At 43.2% G+C, this 20,951-nt stretch overlaps 1 protein-coding gene across 1 annotated transcript in view; it reads right to left on the reverse strand.

Annotated features, from left to right (window-relative positions):
• Positions 1-20,951, reverse strand: part of LOC135549698 (CUB and sushi domain-containing protein 3-like) — a gene marked incomplete at its 5' end in the record, with an annotated part of 323,045 nt that overhangs the window by 250,290 nt on the left and 51,804 nt on the right. Inside the window, 8 exons of the mRNA XM_064979922.1 lie at positions 1,278-1,493; positions 2,151-2,267; positions 5,218-5,406; positions 5,851-6,038; positions 6,300-6,438; positions 6,946-7,140; positions 11,281-11,607; positions 13,333-13,515. Of these exons, the coding sequence (XP_064835994.1) occupies positions 1,278-1,493; positions 2,151-2,267; positions 5,218-5,406; positions 5,851-6,038; positions 6,300-6,438; positions 6,946-7,140; positions 11,281-11,607; positions 13,333-13,515 (1,554 nt within the window). The remainder of the gene's footprint in view (positions 1-1,277; positions 1,494-2,150; positions 2,268-5,217; positions 5,407-5,850; positions 6,039-6,299; positions 6,439-6,945; positions 7,141-11,280; positions 11,608-13,332; positions 13,516-20,951) is intronic.

The following is a 20,951-nucleotide window of genomic DNA, read 5'->3' on the forward strand; positions in this document are numbered from 1 at the left end:
GGAGCAGTGTCTTCTTCATTGCTGAGCGGCTTTTTAGGTTATGTCAATATAGGAATCTTTTTACTGTGGATATAGATACTTTTGTACCTGTTTCCTCCAGCATCTTCACAGGGTCCTTTGCTGTTGTTTCTGGGATTGATTTGCACTTTTCGCACCAAAGTACGTTTATCTCTAGGAGACAGAACACGTCTCCTTCCTGAGCGGTATTACGGCTGCGTGGTCCCATGGTGTTTATACTTGCACACTATTGTTTGTACAGATGAACGTGGTTTGGAAATTGCTCCCAAGGTTGAACCAGACTTGTGGATGTTTACATTTTTTTTTCTGAGGTCTTGGCTGATTTCTTTTGATTTTCCCATGATGTCAAGCAAAGAGGCACTGAGTTTGAAGGTAGGCCTTGAAATACATCCATAGGTACACCTACAAATTATTCAAATGATGTCAATTAGCCTATCAGAGGCATCTAAAGCCATGACATAATTTTCTGGAATTGTCCAAGCTGTTTAAAGCACAGTCAACTTAGTGTATGTAAACTTCTGACCCACTGGAATTGTGATACAGTGAATTATAAGTGAAATAATCTGTCTGTAATCAATTGTTGAAAAATTACTTGTGTCATGCACAAAGTAGATGTCTTAACCAATTTGCCAAAACTATAGTTTGTTAACAAGACATTTGTGTAGTGGTTGAAAAACGAGTTTTAATGACTCCAACCTAAGTGTATGAAAACTTCCAACTTCAACTACATGTATATGACCATCGAAAAACTTCAGGGATGGCTAAATGAAAGGATTATTTTTTTCTCCCCATCAGTTATTGAAGGTGTTGGTCTGGGGTGAGGTAGGCCTAAGAAGGGATGTCAGAACACCGGACAGAGAACTGGACAGAGAACTGGACAAAACACCGCACAGAGAACTGGACAGAGAACTGGACAGAGAACTGGAAAGAACACTGGACAGAACACTGGACAGAACACTGGACAGAACACCGGACAGAACACCGGACAGAACACCGGACAGAGAACTGGACAGAACACCGGACAGAGAACTGGACAGAGAACTGGACAGAACACCGGACAGAGAACTGGACAGAGAACTGGACAGAACACAGGAGGCATGTGAAGCTAGAGGGAAAGGAGCTCTCAGTCCAGTCCACTGGTAGATGGTAACAACACGCAAACGTACACGTACAACCAAGCGTTGAGGAGGCTGCTCTTGAATGGACACACAAAAACATACACACCAATAGCAACCCACCCTCACACTCCTCCTACTCACCAGAGAAGGTAATATTGAATCCCTCGTAGGATATAGAAAAGTCTGATATGAAGCGCAGTTGGGCCTTGAAGTTCCCGTAGAGCCCTGCGTTGGTGGGCGAGGGCAGCTCGTTACCCGTTAGCCGTGCCAGGGGCTGGACAAAGCTGCCATTCTCTGTGATGAGCAGGTAGTCATGGTGATCCTCCAGGTGGAAGGTGTTGAAGGTAAATTGGACTCCTATTGGGACAAACCAAGTCAAGAGGAGAACAGCCAATAATATGGTTCAAGCTACATGTCAACCTCCCCTGATGAAATGATCAAGTTCAATTGAAACGACGGTTTAATCTGAGAGGAGAACAGCCAAGTGGAGGGAGAGAGAACTTCATCTCATTACATTCAAAGGTGAGGTCAGTTAATATAAAAATGAAGGCTCTGGGTTTTCTTATGTTTGGGGGGAAGGGGGGGACGGGACTGTATTTCAATAGAGAAACATAATGATAGTCCATATTGAACATCTTAGCAGCCATGGGAAATTAAATTTCCAAAGAACTTTCATTACTCTCAACCCAGAGTCCTGTATTATAATAATATTTCAGCAAGATGGGCTGGGCTGGGAAGAGGACCTACAGTGAATCTGTATTCATGTCCATTCCATTCCCACACTGACTTTTACCAGCTTGCTGATAAAAGGAATAGGAGTCCATTCTTCAGCTGTTTATTAATTCACATATAATTAAACAGTATCAACATTTTTACGGATTGTTTGCTTGTTTTCACTTAAATAAATGATTTATATGTTATCTATCTTCAGGCAGAATAGCTATATCAAAAAGAGTTATGGAGTGTCACATTCCATTATAAATATGATTGTAGTAGTTAATAACCCAGGCTTACCTTTGCCGTGGCTGACCTCCACCGTCCAAGTACAGTTTAGTGAGTTGGGGTACATCTCAGGATATCCAGGGGACAGGATGGTGCCTCCGGGCCCTCGCACGTCTCCTCCACACAATGCTGGGGGACAAAGAGAGGGAAACACTTTACTTTATTGTCCATGTTCTTGCAGAGAACAGAAACAGTGCTCTTCACTGTAATCAGTAATATCAATACTTTGCATGCCAGTCTTTCTTGGCTAAAAGTAGAGGAGAGACTGACTGTATCAATTCTTCTTTTTATAAGAAACGTTAATGTGTTGAACATTCCAAGTTGTTTACATAGTCAACTTATACACAGCTCTGACACACACTTACCCTACCAGACATGCCACATCAGGGGTCTTTTCACAGTCCCCAAATCCAGAACAAATTCAAGAAAATTCAGTATTATATAGAGCCATGATTGCATGGAACTTCCTTCTATCTCCAATTGCTCAAGTTAACAGCAAACCTGGTTTAAAAAAAACAGATAAAACAACACTTCACGGCACAACGCCTCTCCCCTATTTGACCTAGATAGTTTATGTGCATGTATTGATATGTAGGCTATGTATGCCGTTTTTAAAAGGATGTAGTTCTGTCCTTGAGCTGTTCTTGTCTGATATTGTTCTGTATTATGTCATGTTCATGTTTTGTGTGGACAGCAGGAAGAGTAGCTGCTGCTTTCATGTATCTGTCCTTGACAGATGTAGCGCTGTATCAATAATTAATGGAGCAACTTCTTTACTAGTAAGCACTTCATTCAAAGTCTTATCAAACACGGAAATCTGGACAACTCCGTAGACTCTGGACAACTCCTCACTTTGCTCTCTTTCTTTCCATCTCTCTCTATACATAATTTCACTCTTTTTCTCTCACTCTCTCCTTCTGAACAAGAAAGGAACTGAACAAGATGTTTAATTTTGACATGACCTGCCTTCAATTTCAATATCATAGAACCTTGCATATCAATATTTCAGCATAGACCTTTTCCAAGGGAGGCTGGTAACAGTAATATCAGGACCTTCTTTTTAATGCTCTGCAACAGGGACTACATCCTCCCTCCTTATTCCACTTAGATCCACTAGATAGCACAGCCACAAAGTAATATTGTCTATATCGTATATATTCATGAAAACAAAAATGTGCTTTTTGGTATTCATTTAAGGTAAGGGTTTGGCATAATATTAGCAGTGTGGTTAAAGTTAGGGTTAAGGTTAGGTTTAGGTTTAAAATCACATTTTAAGAAGATAAATTGATGAAATAGGCTGGGTTTATGACTTTGGGGCTGGGGTAACTAGTGATGACGAGGAGGCAGGGGAGGTAAAATGACAAGCTAGCGGGCAGGTAAAGGATGCCCCCGGATCCCTAATCTGGTGAGAATATCAGTTCCTATCAGGCAGAGGAGCCGTCACAGCAAATTGATAGCCTAATGGCCTGGCATTGAATTGCATTGTCTCAGATTTGTTACTCCCTGGAAAATGAAATAGATCTCTGAAGTCAAAACACGGAGAGACGAACAAGCTACAAGACTTTGTCAGCCCCAGAGTCGCTGGGGTGGTTCCTCTTTTACCAATGACGAACTGTCATTGGCTTTAATATTTAAGGACCACTCATGTAAATATCTTGTCACTCATGCATAACACAATTCAATCTTACGGCGGTTTTGTCAATAGGCAGTTTGGCACCATATCATATGAGAGAATATTTAAACAAATTGATGCCTGTTGAAAGTGATAGATCAAGATATTGCACATACTGTAGATCTAAACCAGGGCTCTCCAACCCTGTTCCTTGATAGCTACCATTCTGTAGGTTTTAACTCCAACCCTGTTCCTGGATAGCTACCATTCTGTAGGTTTTAACTCCAACCCTGTTCCTGGATAGCTACCATTCTGTAGGTTTTAACTACAACCCTGTTCCTGGATAGCTACCATTCTGTAGGTTTTAACTCCAACCCTGTTCCTGGATAGCTACCATTCTGTAGGTTTTAACTCCAACCCTGTTCCTGGATAGCTACCATTCTGTAGGTTTTAACTCCAACCCTGTTCCTGGAGAGCTACCATTCTGTAGGTTTTAACTCCAACCCTGTTCCTGGATAGCTACCATTCTGTAGGTTTTTATCTCCAACCCTGTTCCTGGATAGCTACCATCCTGTAGGTTTTAACTCCAACCCTGTTCCTGGAGAGCTACCATTCTGTAGGTTTTAACTCCAACCCTGTTCCTGGAGAGCTAGCATTCTGTAGGTTTTAACTCCAACCCTGTTCCTGGAGATGCCCTCCTGTAGGTTTGAACTCCAACCCAGGAACAGGGATGGAGAGCCCTGGTCTAGACTCTAGAGTAGTAGCCTAATGATCAGATACTGTATGTACTATGCAAACGCCTGGTTTAGCCCACTTCTTCTGTGTTCAGCATGACAATAATCATGACAGATGATTATAACTCAATAGGTAAATCCGCCTTCAGTTTTAATGCCCACCATTTTTGTAATAACCTGCAGAACTCCCTGTGTCTTGATTCCCTGGTGCCACTAAGGCAGTTTAATTATTAATCCGGGGAGTCTAATGTTGAATTTGTTAAATGAGAATTGCATTAAAAAATAATAAAAGTAAACATTTATTGTGGTGTTGAAATTGTAGTTTTTTTTAAATTGTAACCTGTAGTTTGTGTTTTTGTTTTTTGTTTGTGTTGAATTTGTTGTCCTCAGGGCACCATTGAAAATGAAACCCTGGTCTCAATGGTTTCCCCTGATTAGATAAAGGTTAAACCATTTATATCAATAATAACTCACACACAAACACACCTGGTAACCAGGCAAGTGCAAATCTGCCACAGTCTTGGTCACCATGGCAACAGTCCATACCATGAAAAACAAATAGATACATGCAAACTGTTGAATGCTTCCGCAGTTCGTGACTTTGGCTTTTGTACAGTACCCTGCACCTGAAAATCACTGGATGTGCACACATTAGTTTTGAACCAATTTGAAGTGGTTTAAACTGGTTTGAACTGATTTGAATTGGTTTAAACTAGTTTTAACTGGTCCATACCATCACAGGTGGGCAGTGGATGGCTCCACCAGTGGTTCTTCTCACAGACAAGCGGTTCTTCGTGGCTCAGTCTGTATCCAGGGTCACAGCCGAATGACACGGTTGAACCAATGGTGAAATCTTGACCATAACGCAATCCGTTGACCGGGAATCCCGGGTCCTGGCAGGAGTAGGTGTCCACCGTCACGCCTAAGGAGAAAATGTTAGATATATTATGAGGTAACAACAAAGCAATTTACTTTCATCAAATATCTCATACAGAGAACACATACAAAGCTGTAACAGTTCAGGAGTGTTATAAATTAAAACTATGGGTAGGGATACAGGTGTAGAATCTTAATTTGATCACCCTGTTGCAGGAGAACTTTCTTTCAGTACAGGACATTTTAAATCTGTATTGTATTTGAGGTTTAACTAGGCTTCTACTTTGAAATTTCAGACTTGATTTTCCCTTACAGAATATGTATTAACCACTACAAAAGTGTCCATTAATTATAATCCACATAATAATTAAAGTTTCCTGTTGCTGCAGAATTATTTTCCTGCTGTAGAAAACTGGCTCATATTAAGATCTTACATCTGTAAGATCTGACCACATGACCTGACCAGGAACGACTCGGCTACTAGACTTACTTTCGTAGATTATCTTAAATCCACTGTTGGAGCGGCTGTTGTCGGTGGTGAAGAGCATGTACAGGTGGTTAGTACTACTGAACAGGAACTGGGGCACCTGGGTACCGTTGAACGAGCCAACCAGAGGAGAGAGCAGGTTGGGCCCATCATGGATCTCCAGGAAGTCATAGCCCAGCTCTGTCTGAAACCTGGACCAATGAGAGAGGGGGAATTATGAAATGCACAAATTTGATTTGCTTGTGATAAAACATATTCAGTAGTGCAGTTGCACAAACATTGATTAAGCCTACTACTGCACTAAAAATAACTTTGAAAGGAGACTCTTTAAAAATACGCAATAAATAAGCAACACTATTCCATTATAAGTGCCTTGATTGATGTAGAAATCCATTCTGCGTATTCAACAGCTCATAAAATAGAGTAACTTTATTGATATAATGGACACGCACTTGTCAAAGGTGATCTTGATGGAGCGTCCAGGCTCGGTCTCGATGACCCACTCACAGCTGAGGGAGTCCTTATAGTATCCAGGCCACCCTGGGGACAGGATCACCCCACTGGGAGCAGAGAAGTGGCCACCGCAGGGGGCTATAGAGAAGAATACAGGGGGGGAGAGCGAGCGAAAAAGCGCGAGAGAGAGAAAATACATTTTCTTAAGTTTATTGGTGTTGTTGCCTTTTTATATTGACCTGGCACCACTTCCTGTTTAAAAAAAAACTACTTATTTGCTCATCTAGAAAACAGTGGCCTACAGCATACTGTACATGTTACAAGGGCAGCTAAGCAGACATGAGGCTCTTTATTACCCTGCCCATATGAGTGATGTCACCACAGCATTAGGAGCCATGGGGAGCAGGGTGAATGACTGACAGGAAGTCAGATAGAAGGAGACTGACTGCCCTACAGCACAATTGTTCCCTGTCCATCCCTGAGCCTCCATAGCATCCTTCAACACACAGGTCCACTCCGCTTACACTCACTTAGGCTATTGTCTGTGTTAGGAACAGGGTAATTGACCCTCAAAATTGTGCATGTAAGGACGTGCGCATGTTTCAGATGTGAGCACGCACACACACACACACACATGATATTTACCTTCACATTTGGGGATGGGGCCACTCCACATCACCTTGCCGTTGTCCAGCTCACAGGTGATGGTCTTGGCCCCCTGGGTCTTGATGAAGCCGTCCTCACAGATCACTGAGATTGAGCTACCCAGCTGGAAGTTGTCCCCGAAGCGCCTCGCATTTATTGGGATGCCCGGGTCGGGACACTCGTTGTGGCCGAACGCTGAAAACAGATGGGCAAATGTTGGCTATTTGTCAGATGTAACCGACGTCACTACGGCTTCGCTTCCTCCACTGTCCCCTTACTGGGCTTGAAACATTGGTCCTCTGATCACAAACACGTGGCGGATTGCTTGAAAATGTACAAACCAGTTGCTCCATTGAGAAATATAAAATTCAATGGCGCCGAGGCATCAGCAACTATGGGGCAAAACAGACAGGGTTTGCTTAGATTGTTGACAACATGTAAACTATATTTAGTCTCCAAATGTTTATTAAAATAACTACATAAATATAGTTCTACAATGACATTTTTTGTCTCTCAAATACATAGTTACATGTGTTGGTTAGCTATCTATTAAATTTGGTCATATTAGCATAGTTATGACATCAGTCAAAACCCCTCAAAACAAGACATGGTATTAAGATCAAGATAAAAACAAGCTGAAACAAGCGTCTAAGACAAAACAATGACATGATATCAAAAAAATGAGCTAAAACGAGCACCTACGATTCCCTACATGGCAGCCTCATGTCATTATTGTTAGCTATCTGGCCATCCAGAATCACAACAACGAACAGCATTCTGGCCCCATCAATGCGCACTCATCATTTTCGTGGCGTTGTCAGCCAACCCATCTATAGTCGTGTGCATCTTTTGTATTTGCAAGTGCATGTCTAATATACAGCATTGCACAACTCTGTGGTTTCAGACAGTTTTTTAGACAGTTTACTATTTTCTACATTATAGAATGACAATGAAATCAACAAAACTATGAAATAACAGGAATAATGTAGTGGCCAAAAAAGTGTTAAACAAATCTAAATATATTGTATATTTGAGATTCTTCAAAGTAGCCATCCGTTGCCTTGATGACAAATTTGCACACTTGCACACTTTGCACACTTGTATTCTCTCAACCAGCTTCATGAGGTAGTCACCTGGAATGCATTTCAATGAACAGGTATTTAAATACAATTATTTAACCAGGTAGGCCAGTTGAGAAGAAGTTCTCATTTACAACTGCGACCTGGCCAAGATAAAGCAAAGCAGTGCGACAAAACAACAACACAGAGTTACACATGGGATAAACAAACGTACAGTCAATAACACAATAGAAAAATCTGTAAACAGTGTGTGAAAATGAAGTAAGGAGGAAAGGCAATAAATAGGCCAATTGTGGCGAAGTAATGACAATTTATCAATATACACTGGAGTGATACATGTGCAGATGAGGATGTGCAAGTAGAAAAACTGGTGTGCAAAAGAGCAGAAAAACAAAAACAAATATGGGGATGAGGTAGGTAGTTGGTTGGATGGGCTATTTACAGATGGGCTGTGGACAGCTGCAGCAATCGGTAAGCTGCTCTGACAGCTAACGCTTAAAGTTAGTGAGGGAGATATGTCTCCAGCTTCAGGGATTTTTGCAATTTGTTCCAGTCATTGGCAGCAGAGATCTGGAAGGAAAGGCGCGCGTGCTATGGGTGAGCTAGCAAAGACTTATGGATGACCTGGAGCCAGTGGGTTTGGTGACGAATATGAAGCGAGGACCAGCCAACGAGAGCTTACAGGTCGCAGTGGTGGGTAGTATACGGGGCTTTGGTGACAAAACAGATGGCACTGTGATAGACTGCATCCAATTTGCTGAGTAGAGTGTTGGAGGCTATTTTGTAAATGACATCGCCGAAGTCAAGGATCGGTAGGATAGTCAGTTTTAAAAGGGTATGTTTGGCAGCATGAGTGAAGGAGGCTTTGTTGCGAAATAGGAAGTTGATTCTAGATTTAACTTTGGATTGGAGATGCTTAATGTGAGTCTGGAAGGAGAGTTTACAGTCTAGTCAGACACCTAGGTATTTGTAGTCGTCCACATATTCTAAGTCAGAACCGTCCCGAGTAGTGATGCTAGTCGGGCGTGCGGGAGCGGGCAGCGATTGATTGAATAGCATGCATTTCATTTTACTTGCATTTAAGAGCAGTTGGAGGCCACGGAAGGTGAGTTGTATGGCATTGAAGCTCATCTGGATGTTTGTTAACACAGTGTCCAAAGAAGGGCCAGAAATTTACAAAATGGTGTCGTCTACGTAGAGGTGGATCAGAGAATCACCAGCTGCAAGAGCGACATCATTGATGTATACAGAGAAAAGTGTCAGCCGGAGAATTGAACCCTGTGGCACCCCTATAGAGACTGCCAGAAGTCTGGGATTTGACACACTGAACTATCTGAGAAGTAGTTAGTAAACCAGGCGAGGCAGTCATTTGAGAAACCAAGGCTGTTGAGTCTGCCGATAAGAATACGGTGATTGACAGAGTAGAATGCCTTGGCCAGGTCGATGAAGATGGCTGCACAGTACTGTCTTTTATCGATGGTGGTTATGATATCATTTAGGACCTTGAGCGTAGCTGAGGTGCACCTGTGACCAGCTCGGAAACCAGATTGCATAGCGGAGAAGGTACGGTGGGATTCGAAATGGTCGGTGATCTGCTTGTTCACTTGGCTTTCGAAGACTTTAGAAAGGCAGGGCAGGATGGATATAGGTCTGTAACAGTTTTGGTCTAGAGTGTCTGTTAAAAAATCATTTGTGGAATTGCTTTCCTTCTTAATGTGTTTGAGACAATCAGTTGTGTTGTGACAAGGTAAGGTTGGTATACAGAAGATAGCCCTATTTGGTAAAAGACCAAGTCCATATTATAGCAGGAACAGCTCAAATAAGCAAAGAGAAACGGCAGTCCATCATTACTTTAAGACATGAAGGTCAGTCAATCTGGAAAAAGTCAAGAACTTTGAAAGTTTATTTAAGTGCAGTCGCAAAAATCACCAAGTGCTTTGATGAAACTGTCTCTCATGAGGACCTTCCACAGGAAATGAAAACCCAGAGTTACCTATGCTGCAGAGGATAAGTTCATTAGAGTCAACTGCACCTCAGATTGCAGCTCAAGTGGCTCAACCACGCTAGTAACGGTCCTCTGACTAGTTTTTTTTTTTACATAACTCAACTGGTATGCCTTCCTTTGCATGAAGGTCTAATGTGAGGTATACTTCAATAATGACAATAGAACAGAGTAGACCTAGTCTCAAATTGTATTAAACATTGATTATAGAGAAAGAGGATGATAAAACATATAGGGAACAAAAAAAACTAATACAAAGTATTTTTTTTAAGGATGTAACATATCATACAAAATGGATGACGTAGTACACAATTGTGCACATTTTTCATGGGACCCGTTGGGCTCGTGAGCACTACTTTCAAAACTACTGGCTGAAGTTATACAAAAGCTCTGGAACTTCACTTCATGGCAATATTCGAAGCACCTCACTACATGAAAACACCCACTTTTTTCTGAAGGGTGTTTTTCTTTTCGTTATAGTGCTAGTGACCTCCCAGCTGTCAGACCTTTATGAAGTGTAGAGTGGACTTAAACCCTGGCGCAAGATGTCTCCCAACTAAAACGGCCCTTAAACTCTTCTTATCACAGACTCACAGCCCAAGTCAGACTGACTGACTGATGGATGCCTTGTGACAGAACGAGCACGCCAGTCGAACATAACGTTTGTCACAACGAATCCACATTTAGCAGTGCTCAATCATGTTACTGATAGTGTCCTACCAGAATAACGTGGAATCAGGTGTCAGGCTGTTAGAAAAGCCAGCTCGAACAGTTGTTGCTAAGGATTCATGGCCTCTTTTTTTTCCTGTCTTTTTTTTTGACAGAAGTGATGAATTGGCGTGACATTTCACTTCTCCTTCAGAAAGAAGCTGTTACCAGGCGGCCATTTGAAAAGGATAACTATGATGGGTGTGAGGGGCAAAGCCGGTTTGGTGGAAATTGATTAAGACCTTATGTGATGACTAAAAAGAACTGACAATGACATGAGCGGTAGGCCAGGGTTGGACAAACATCACAAGAATCCAATCAGGACAAGATATACAGGACTATGGTCATTACAGTAAAGTCACCACAAGGTGCCACAAAATGATAAGCTATACCTGGTAAGAACCAAGGATCCAACTGTATTTCACCTGGATTGTGGCAGAGCAGCCATGCAATACCTGCTACATGGGTTCAACTGAAATGATCCCTAATCAACTGACAAAGACAAACAAAGAACAGCACAGAATTCAATGTCAGGGTTAAACCTACTGCTGTATGTGATGTTGAACCCTCGTCCGGCCATGGAGTGGTCGGCCTGGAACTCCAGCCTCAGTATGTTAGTATTACTATCAAGGTGGGAGGGTGACTCTGCCCCCGAGAAGCGTCCCAGGACGGTGGCGTCCAGCAGCTCTCCGTCTTTCACGGTGAGGAAGTCGTAAGGTGCCTCCAGGTCAAAGTCATTGAAGGCCAGGTGGATGCGACTGCCGGGCTCTGATATGATCAGCCACACGCAGTTCATGTTGTTGCTGTAGCCTTCTGGGTAGTCTGGTGATAGAACCGTGCCCATTGGCGCCGTGAAATTGGACAGGCATGGGACTGTAGAGGAGCGGGAGGGGACAAAGAGAGGAGACTTGGATTATATGATTGGGGGTTGATGGGGTACTAAAAGGAACTATACTGTATTTGGCAGAAATTGTTGAAATATATTTTTGTACATTTCTTTCTTTCTAATTATTTACTGTAGATGGGTATGGGAGAACTGTACAGTGCAGTATGTTCCAAGTTATCTTCTATGCAATATGAATGTGCCATGCAGGATGATATTTCTAAGAGATTATTTCACCCTTTGGCAGTTTGATCTTCCACTCTCAATGAAATATGAATGCATTCCAATGCAAATTACACTAACTCCTATGGTCGGGGGTGTGAAACACCTCTCTCTAGTCCCATAAGCATTCTATATAAGACAGTTTATCAGATAACTATTAGCATGACCGATTTTGGAGAACAGAGCAGCGAATTAATGATTTGACACATTAGTGAGAGCCTAAAGCAGCGACGGAAGACTGATTAACTAAGTTAAGTGTGTATTTTTCAAAGGCTGATGAACTGATGAGGCGTGATGATGAAGCACGATGAAGCGTGTCCACTTATTAGACTTCCATATCATCAGCATACAACTGCATTTATATCAATACGAACAGTATGAACTCTGAAAATGTATCAGTCACTATATGGAACTGAATTATGGGTCTTACTTCAGAGGATCATGTTCAGGTCGTCATTGTGAATAAGAATTTGTTCTTAATTGACTTACCTAAATAAATAAAGGTGAAACAAAATAAAATGTAAATAATATATCATAGCAGAATGTTTGCCTCTCAAAGCTAGAACTTAATCAACAGACTTTTTGTAGCCTTTTTCGTAAGTAAGAAGTAGATATGTCTCCATGTTTAGGTTCCCCCTATCACACATGGGAAAGGCAGAATGGTTCTTACTAACAGATGAGCATGATCGTATCCCATATTGCACCATTTTCCGTATATGATATAGAGCCCATAGGGTTCTGGTCAAAATTAGTGCACTATGTAAGGAACAAGGTGCCATTTAGGATGCAGCCCATTACTGTCCACCCATGAAAATGGTTCATAATCAATATAATATTGATGTTTTTATACACAATTACAAGAAACTGAGTTAGTTTTAGACACATAACAAAATGACAAAATGATTACATTTTTTTTTTTACCCCTTTTTTGTGACATCCAATTAGTAGTTACAGTCTTGTTCCAGCACTGGAACTTCCCTACGGACACAGGAGAGGCGAAGGTCGAGAGCCATGCGTCCTCCGAAACATGACCCTGCCCAGCCACACTGCTCACTTAACCCACCCGGCCTGCCACAAGGAGTTGCTAGAACATGATGGGACAAGGAAATTTCCGGCTGGCCAACTCTTCCCCTAACCCAGACGATGCTGGTCCAATTGTGCACCGCCTCATGGGTCTCCCGGTCACAGCCAGCTGTGACACAGCCATGGAGCGAACCCGTGTCTGTAGTGACACCTATAAGCACTGTGATGCAGTGCCTTAGACTGCTGCGCCACTCTGGAGGCCCCAATTCGATGTGTTTTAGACCCCAAAAATTCGATGCGTTTTAGATGCCAGAAATTCGATGCGTTTTAGACCCAAGAAATTAGATGTGATTTAGACCCCAGAAATGAGATGTGATTTAGAACCCAGAAATTAGATGTGATTTAGACCCCAGAATTTAGATGTGTTTTAGATCCCAGTAATTAGATGCATTTTAGATGTTCATACTCACAGATGCACATGGGGATGTTGGCTGACCACTGGTTGTTGTTCTGACAAGATATGGTCCTTTCCCCAATGAGCTCGAACCCAAACTGGCACTCAAAGCGCAGGATGCCACCATTCAAGAAGCTGTCTCCTTCCCTTATCCCATAGAGGGGCGTACCAGGGTCCCCACAACTCTCTTTGTCAATCTCTGTGGAAAACAGTGACAAAAACATAGTGCTAGTGAGCATTATGACAGTTGACAATTTATTTTATTTTAGTGAATACCCAAGGGGAAATGTGTCTTGTGTCTTTCTGTCATAAAACAAGCATACCATCCTGCTTTCCAATTCACGTAATGGATCCAATTCATACCATGAGTAGTAGCAAAGAGGTTGGAATAATACTCAGGCTACATTCAGAACAAACACTGTATCATACAGGCAGCAATCACAAGGCGTTGGTGCTCGTCGTCACACCCATATAGACAGAAAATACTGGTCCTCAGAGCTGAATTATACACTTATACACTTATTTTCTATTCTTTGTGTCCATGTCTGAGAATGTGAAAAAAGGAGATGATAGGACAGTTATTTTGTCTGTTTTTTTAAACCCTACCACACTAAGGAAATAGGCATCCACGTGAATCCTCGCTAACACTGTGCCCGTGTCCATCCAGATAAGCATAAGTAAGCACGCAGTACCTCTATCTCTTCCTGAATGCAGCAGCCTGGGAGGCCACAAAAACACCTAGGACTCTATTGAATCTGTATCGCTGAAGCGTTAGACATTTAAAGGTAATTTCCTATTGAGCCTTGTTTACCGTGAATGCAGTCTCCGCTACCGCGGGAACATTGCCTTTAAATGTCAATCACAGAGTAACGCTGAATTTCTGCAATATGGATTGAAACAATCCCTTAATCACTCCACCCACACCCCACCCATCCTGGGTCACCACACCCAGGTAACACCCGAGATTGGCCTGGCTGGTTCCCTCAGAGGGTGCAGGTGTTGGGAGGAGCTGTAAATGCATCTGCTAAGACATCTTCCACCACTGCTCAGAGTTGAACCCTGAACCCTGGTGCTCGCTCCGAGAGCATTTCAAATGGTAAGGGAAAGAAAAACTCCTCAAAATTATTATGATCACGTTAGTGGTTCGTGGAGTGGTCGTCGTTTATTTCAGCCTAGGTGTAATGGAAGTCTTTGCAAAGTGTGATATATTGCATTAATTTCAGTCATGACACCGTCTTTATAGGAACCACAATACCTACCGCCCTGACTGCCTGGGCTGGGCTGTTCAATCTGTAGGGAGGGCCGGGCCGGTCCTGGGAAGGTTAGAGCATATTTACTGCTCTGTGTTTTACGACATCAGAATAGATAGAGAACAAATTGCTTTAGAGCAGTGCACGTCGCATCTGAATAATGCCTGGCGACAGAATGTTAAACACTAAGGCCATCTTTGTCTCTGGGGAAATGGTCAATTGTTATATCCTACCTGGCATGAGTATTATGTGCTCATAAGCACAATGCATGCTGTTTTCCCCTAGCCTGGCCTTCTGTGGGGGGGTTTCTACTCCTGCATGCTTCCAGGAACAGCTGGGCAAATTGTAATGATATTGCCAAGCCTCTGTAAGTAATGTAACACACAGCAATAAGGCCAGAATGGGGCATTCATTGTCCATTTCTAGCAATACAAGTACATGTATTTCCAGTCAACAATACAGGCTATCACAGAAGCCCAATTTATAGGAAGTAGCAACCACATTGTACATACAAAAGGGTGAAGAATATGTAATCGTATGCCTACTCCTCACGTATGCTAATTTTAAATACTACCAGTGAGATTTACCTTTCATAAATCTTGGCTAAGAATTGATCATTAAGCTAGATTCAGCCTTCCCTGAGAATTACAGTCCAATGTGAATCGACATTTAAGAAGTTTATTCAAAGGCCCGATGTGGAACTAGAGAAAAGAACATCTCAAAGATGAAAGTCACTAACAGAGATTCAAAGGATGGGAAAGGAGCCACGCTAGTATAAGCCCACATCTATTCTAATGAGGATATGAATCTTTATCTGAGATTTTGAAAGCCTTACAGTAATACGCTTGTACTGTATGAGTACTGTTGAGTAAAACTTGACCAACTTATCAAGGGATATACACTACCGTTCAAAAGTTTGGGGTCACTCAAGAAATGCCCTTGTTTTTGAAAGAAAAGCAATTTTTTGGGGCCATTAAAATAACATCAAATTGATCAGAAATACAGTGTAGACATTGTTAATGTTGTAAATGACTATAGTAGCTGGAAACGGCTGATTTTTAATGGAATATCTACATAGGCGTACAGAGGCCCATTATCAGCAACCATCACTCCTGTGTTCCAATGGCACGTAGGGTTAGCTCATCCAAGTTTATCATTTTAAAAGCCTAATTGATCATAGAAAACCCTTTTGAAGTTATGTTAGCACAGCTGAAAACTGTTGTTCTGATTAAAGAAACAATAAAACTGGCCTTCTTTAGACTAGTTGAGTATCTGGAGCATTTGTGGGTTCGATTACAGGCTCAAAATGGCCAGAAACAAAGACATTTCTTCTGAAGCTCGTCAGTCTATTCTTGTTCTGAGAAATGAAGGCTATTCCATGCGAGATATTGCCAAGAAACTGAAGATCTCGTACAACGCTGTGTACTTCTCCCTTCACAGAACAGCGCAAACTGGCCCTAACCAGAATAGAAAGAGTAGTGGGAGGCCCGGTGCACAACTGAGCAAGAGGACAAGTACATTAGAGTGTCTAGTTTGAGAAACGCCTCGACGCCTCACAAGTCCTCAGCTGGCAGCTTCATTAAATAGTACCCGCAAAACACCAGTCTCAACATCAACAGTGAAGAGACTCCGGGATGTTGGCCTTCTAGGCAGAGCTCCTCTGTGCAGTGTCTGTGTTCTTTTGTCCATCTTAATCTTTTCTTTTTATTGGCCAGTCTGAGAAATGGCTTTTTCTTTGCAACTCAGCATTCCTTATTTCTCTGTATTCACTCTGTATTTCTATCAATTGTAAATTCATGTGTAGCCTTCAAATGATACTACAGGGCAATGTATTGCTCATAGCTACAGAAACCATACAGAAACCCTACCAACAATTCCTCGGGGTACGCTCATATTCCATAATAATCTTCTCATACTTTTTCAGTCTCATGCAGGAAAAAGCCTTTGCGAGAACTGATAGTTAATTACCAGTAGTTAATCTGGTCATTACATTAACCCCTAATAGTGTAACGGCTTTCTTCATGTGAAGGAGAGTCGGACCAAAATGCGGCGTGGCTATTTAGATTCATGTTTTAATGAAACAAAGGAAACCCGAAGCAATACAAAAACAATAAACGTAAAAACCAAAACAGCCTGAACTGGAGCAAACTAACACAGGAACAGGAACAATCACCCACGAAACACTCAAAGAATATGGCTGCCTAAATATGGTTCCCAATCAGAGACAACGATAAACACCTGCCTCTGATTGAGAACCACTTCAGACAGCCATAGACTATGCTAGAAAACCCCACTAGGCCACAATCCCAATCCTTACGAAAACCCCCAAGACAAAACACGTCACACCCTGGCCTGACCAAATAAATAAAGAAAACACAAAATACTAAGACCAGGGCGTGACAAATAGGGTATCTCCTCAATAGATGTTGGAAATTGGAGTTGATGATCATTGATTAGTAATGCCTGACATGTGTCTATAATTTCCTGTCTGTAATGTGAAGTGAGCGATATGATGGTTGCTTCTAGAGAATAAAGTCACGTTTTATGACCTCTTTTATGCTGCCTACATCTGGTCTTCATTTTCCTTCTAGTAGTATTTTCTTTCTCTGAACCCTTGTTACAATGGTATTTCTGCACTTATTTAATAAGCATGGCTGCACACACTGAATTCATGTACAGATTCAGCTTCCACAGTGTACAGCATGTAAAAAACGATGGAATTGGCCAACATCAACGTGACCATTATAATTTGAAACAATATGTCACATCAGGAACTTTGTCAAAGATGAAAATGTGATTTGTCCTCCAAGGCTCCATAAAAGTACATTAACATCTCATCAATAGAACACAATACGTAATTTGAGCTCATAAGACATATACTCAGTTTATGACCTGATCAGGGTCCCACATCTTCATTCCAGTCATTGCACATGGAGGTTTTAAATCTGTCACAGGGGTCCCAAACCTTCAGCTCTTTTCAGTTGGTGGACACAAATTAATCAGTGTGTGTGTGTGTGTGTGTGTGTGTGTGTGTGTGTGTGTGTGTGTGTGTGTGTGTGTCTGTGTGTCTGTGTGTGTGTGTTTCTATACTCAACTATGCAGTAATCAATATCAATGTAGTACTAAAAATAACAACGTAGAACAAAAACACACAATAAAAAAAAATAAAAGGGTCAGTTCAGGGTCAGTTCCAATAGAATATTTACAATGTGCAGGGATACTGGAATGACAGAGGAATATACTGTATGTATAGGGGTAAGGTGACTAGGCATCAGGATATATGACAAACAGAATAGCAGCAGTGTATATGACCATTGTATGTGAGTGTGTGTGCATGTTTGGTATGAATGTGTATGTATGTTATGTGTATGTGAGCAAATTAAGTGAGTGTGAGTATGTGTTTGTGTTGCTGTGTCAGTGTGTGTGAGTGTGTAGAGTCCTGTAAGTGTCATGTCTTGTTATGTCTGTTCCTGTCCTTTCTCTTCACTCTGTCTCTCTCTGCTGGTCTTTTTAGGTTACCTTCTCTGTCTCTCATTCTTCAGCTGTTCTACATCTCCCCTAACTAGCTCATTCACTCCTTCCCACCTGTTCTCTCTTCCCCCTCTGATTAGGTCTCTATTTCTCTCTCTGTTCCTGCTACTTTCAGTGTCTGATTCTTGTTTGTGTTTTTGATGCCAGAAGCAAGCTGTCGTCCCGTTTGCTTCCACCTTGTCCTATCCTGTCGGAGTCTGCCTGGCAGGTGCATCCTGCATTATTCTAACGTTCTTTTTGTTCCATTGACTACGTTGGAAGAGGATTTATGCCATTCCTGTTTTTCATTAAAGAACTCTGTTTTCTGTTAAAACCGCTTTTGGGTCTTCACTCAAGTACATAACAGAAGAATCAGACCAAGAATGGACCCAGCGGCTCCGGACCCTTTTCACTCCGCCGTCGAGATCCAGGGAGCGATGCTAGGCAGACACGAGGAGGAATTGTCTGCTGCTCGACATGCCGTTGAGACCCTGGCCGTCCAAGTCTCCGACCTCACAAGACAGGTTCACCAACTCCACCTCGATCCACCGCCCACTTCCAGGGTTTCCGAGTCTCCGGAGCCCAGGATCAACAACCCGCCGTGTTACTCTGGGGAGCCCACTGAGTGCCGCTCATTCCTCACTCAGTGTGATGTGGTGTTCTCTCTCCAGCCCAACACTTACTCCAGGAGCGCAGCCCGCATCGCCTACGTCATTTCTCTCCTTACCGGACGGGCGCGTGAGTGGGGCACGGCAATCTGGGAGGCGAGGGCTGAGTGTATTAACCAGTATCAGGACTTTAAGGAGGAGATGATACGGGTTTTTGACCGTTCTGTTTTTGGCGAGGAGGCTTCCAGGGCCCTGTCTTCCCTATGTCAGGGGAATAGATCCATAACGGATTATTCTATTGAGTTTCGCACTCTCGCTGCCTCTAGTGACTGGAACGAGCCGGCTTTGCTCGCTCGTTTTCTGGAGGGTCTCCTCGTCGAGGTTAAGGATGAGATCCTCTCCCGGGAGGTTCCTTCCTGTCTGGACTCCTTAATAGCTCTCGCTATTCGCATAGAGCGACGGTTTGATCTTCGTCGCCGAGCTCGTGGAAAGGAGCTCGCGTTCTCCGTTGCTCCCCTCTCCACATCACTGCCACCTGCCGCATCACTGCCACCCTCCTCCGCCGGCTCGGATGCTGAGCCTATGCAGCTGGGGGTATCCGCATCTCGGCCAAGGAGAAGGAACGGAGAATCACCAATCGCCTCTGTCTCTACTGCGGCTCCGCTGGTCATTTTGTCACCTCATGTCCAGTAAAAGCCAGAGCTCATCAGTAAAAGGAGGGCTACTGGTGAGCGCAACTACTCAGGCCTCTCCTTCTGGATCACGCACTACCTTTCCGGTCCATCTCCGCTGGCCCGGTTCATCTGCTTCCTGCAGTGCCTTGATAGACTCTGGGGCGGAGGGCTGTTTTATGGACGAGACCTGGGCTCGGGAACATGACATTCCTCTCAGACAGTTAGGGAGCCCACGGCCTTGTTCGCTTTAGATGGTAGTTCTCTCCCCAAGATTCAGCGTGAGACGCTGCCTTTAACCCTCACTGTCTCTGGTAATCATAGCGAAACCATTTCTTTTTTAAATTTTTCGTTCACCTTTTACACCTGTTGTTTTGGGTCATCCCTGGCTAGTGCGCCATAACCCTTCTATTAATTGGTCTAGTAATACTATCCTATCCTGGAATGTTTCTTGTCATGTGACCTGTTTAATGTCTGCTATCCCTCCTGTTTCCTCTGTCTCTACTTCACAGGAGGAGCCTGGCGATTTGACAGGGGTGCCGGAGGAGTATCACGATCTGCGCACGGTGTTCAGTCGTTCCAAGGCCACTTCTCTCCCTCCACACCGGTCGTATGACTGTAGTATTGATCTCCTTCCGGGAACTACTCCCCCGGGGTAGATTATACTCTCTGTCGGCTCCCGAACGTAAGGCTCTCGAGGATTATTTGTCGGTTTCGCTCAACGCCGGTACCATAGTCTCCTCCTCCTCTCCCGCCGGAGCGGGGTTTTTTTTTGTTCAGAAGAAGGACGGGTCCCTGCGCCCATGCGTGGATTATCGAGGGCTGAATGACATAACAGTTAAGAATCGTTATCCGCTTCCTCTTATGTCTTCAGCCTTCGAGATCCTGCAGGGAGCCAGGTTTTTCACCAAATTGGACCTTCGTAACGCCTACCATCTCGTCCGCATCAGGGAGGGGGACGAGTGGAAGACGGCGTTTAACACTCCGTTAGGGCACTTTGAATACCGGGTTCTTCCTTTCGGCCTCGTTAACGCTCCAGCTGTCTTTCAGGCACTAGTTAACGACGTCCTGAGAGACATGCTGAACATTTTTGTTTTCGTTTACATGGACGATATCCTGATTTTTTCTCCGTCTCTCTCGATTCATGTTCAGCACGTGCGACGCGTCCTCCAGCGCCTTTTGGAGAACTGTCTTTATGTGAAGGCTGAGAAGTGCATTTTTCATGCCGCCTCTGTCCCTTTTCTCGGTTCCGTTATTTCCGCTGAGGGCATTAAGATGGATCCCGCTAAGGTCCAGGCTGTCATTGATTGGCCCGTTCCTAAGTCACGCGTCGAGCTGCAGCGCTTTCTGGGCTTCGCTAATTTCTATCGTCGTTTCATCCGTAATTTCGGTCAGGTGGCAGCTCCCCTCACAGCCCTTACTTCTGTTAAGACGTGCTTTAAGTGGTCCGTTTCCGCCCAGGGAGCTTTTGATCTTCTTAAGAATCGTTTTACATCCGCTCCTATTCTTGTTACACCTGACATCTCTAGACAGTTTGTTGTTGAGGTTGACGCGTCAGAGGTGGGCGTGGGAGCCATTCTTTCTCAGCGCTCTCTC

Source organism: Oncorhynchus masou, chromosome 12, assembly GCF_036934945.1.
Source record: "Oncorhynchus masou masou isolate Uvic2021 chromosome 12, UVic_Omas_1.1, whole genome shotgun sequence".
In the NCBI taxonomy this organism is placed as follows: domain Eukaryota; kingdom Metazoa; phylum Chordata; class Actinopteri; order Salmoniformes; family Salmonidae; genus Oncorhynchus; species Oncorhynchus masou.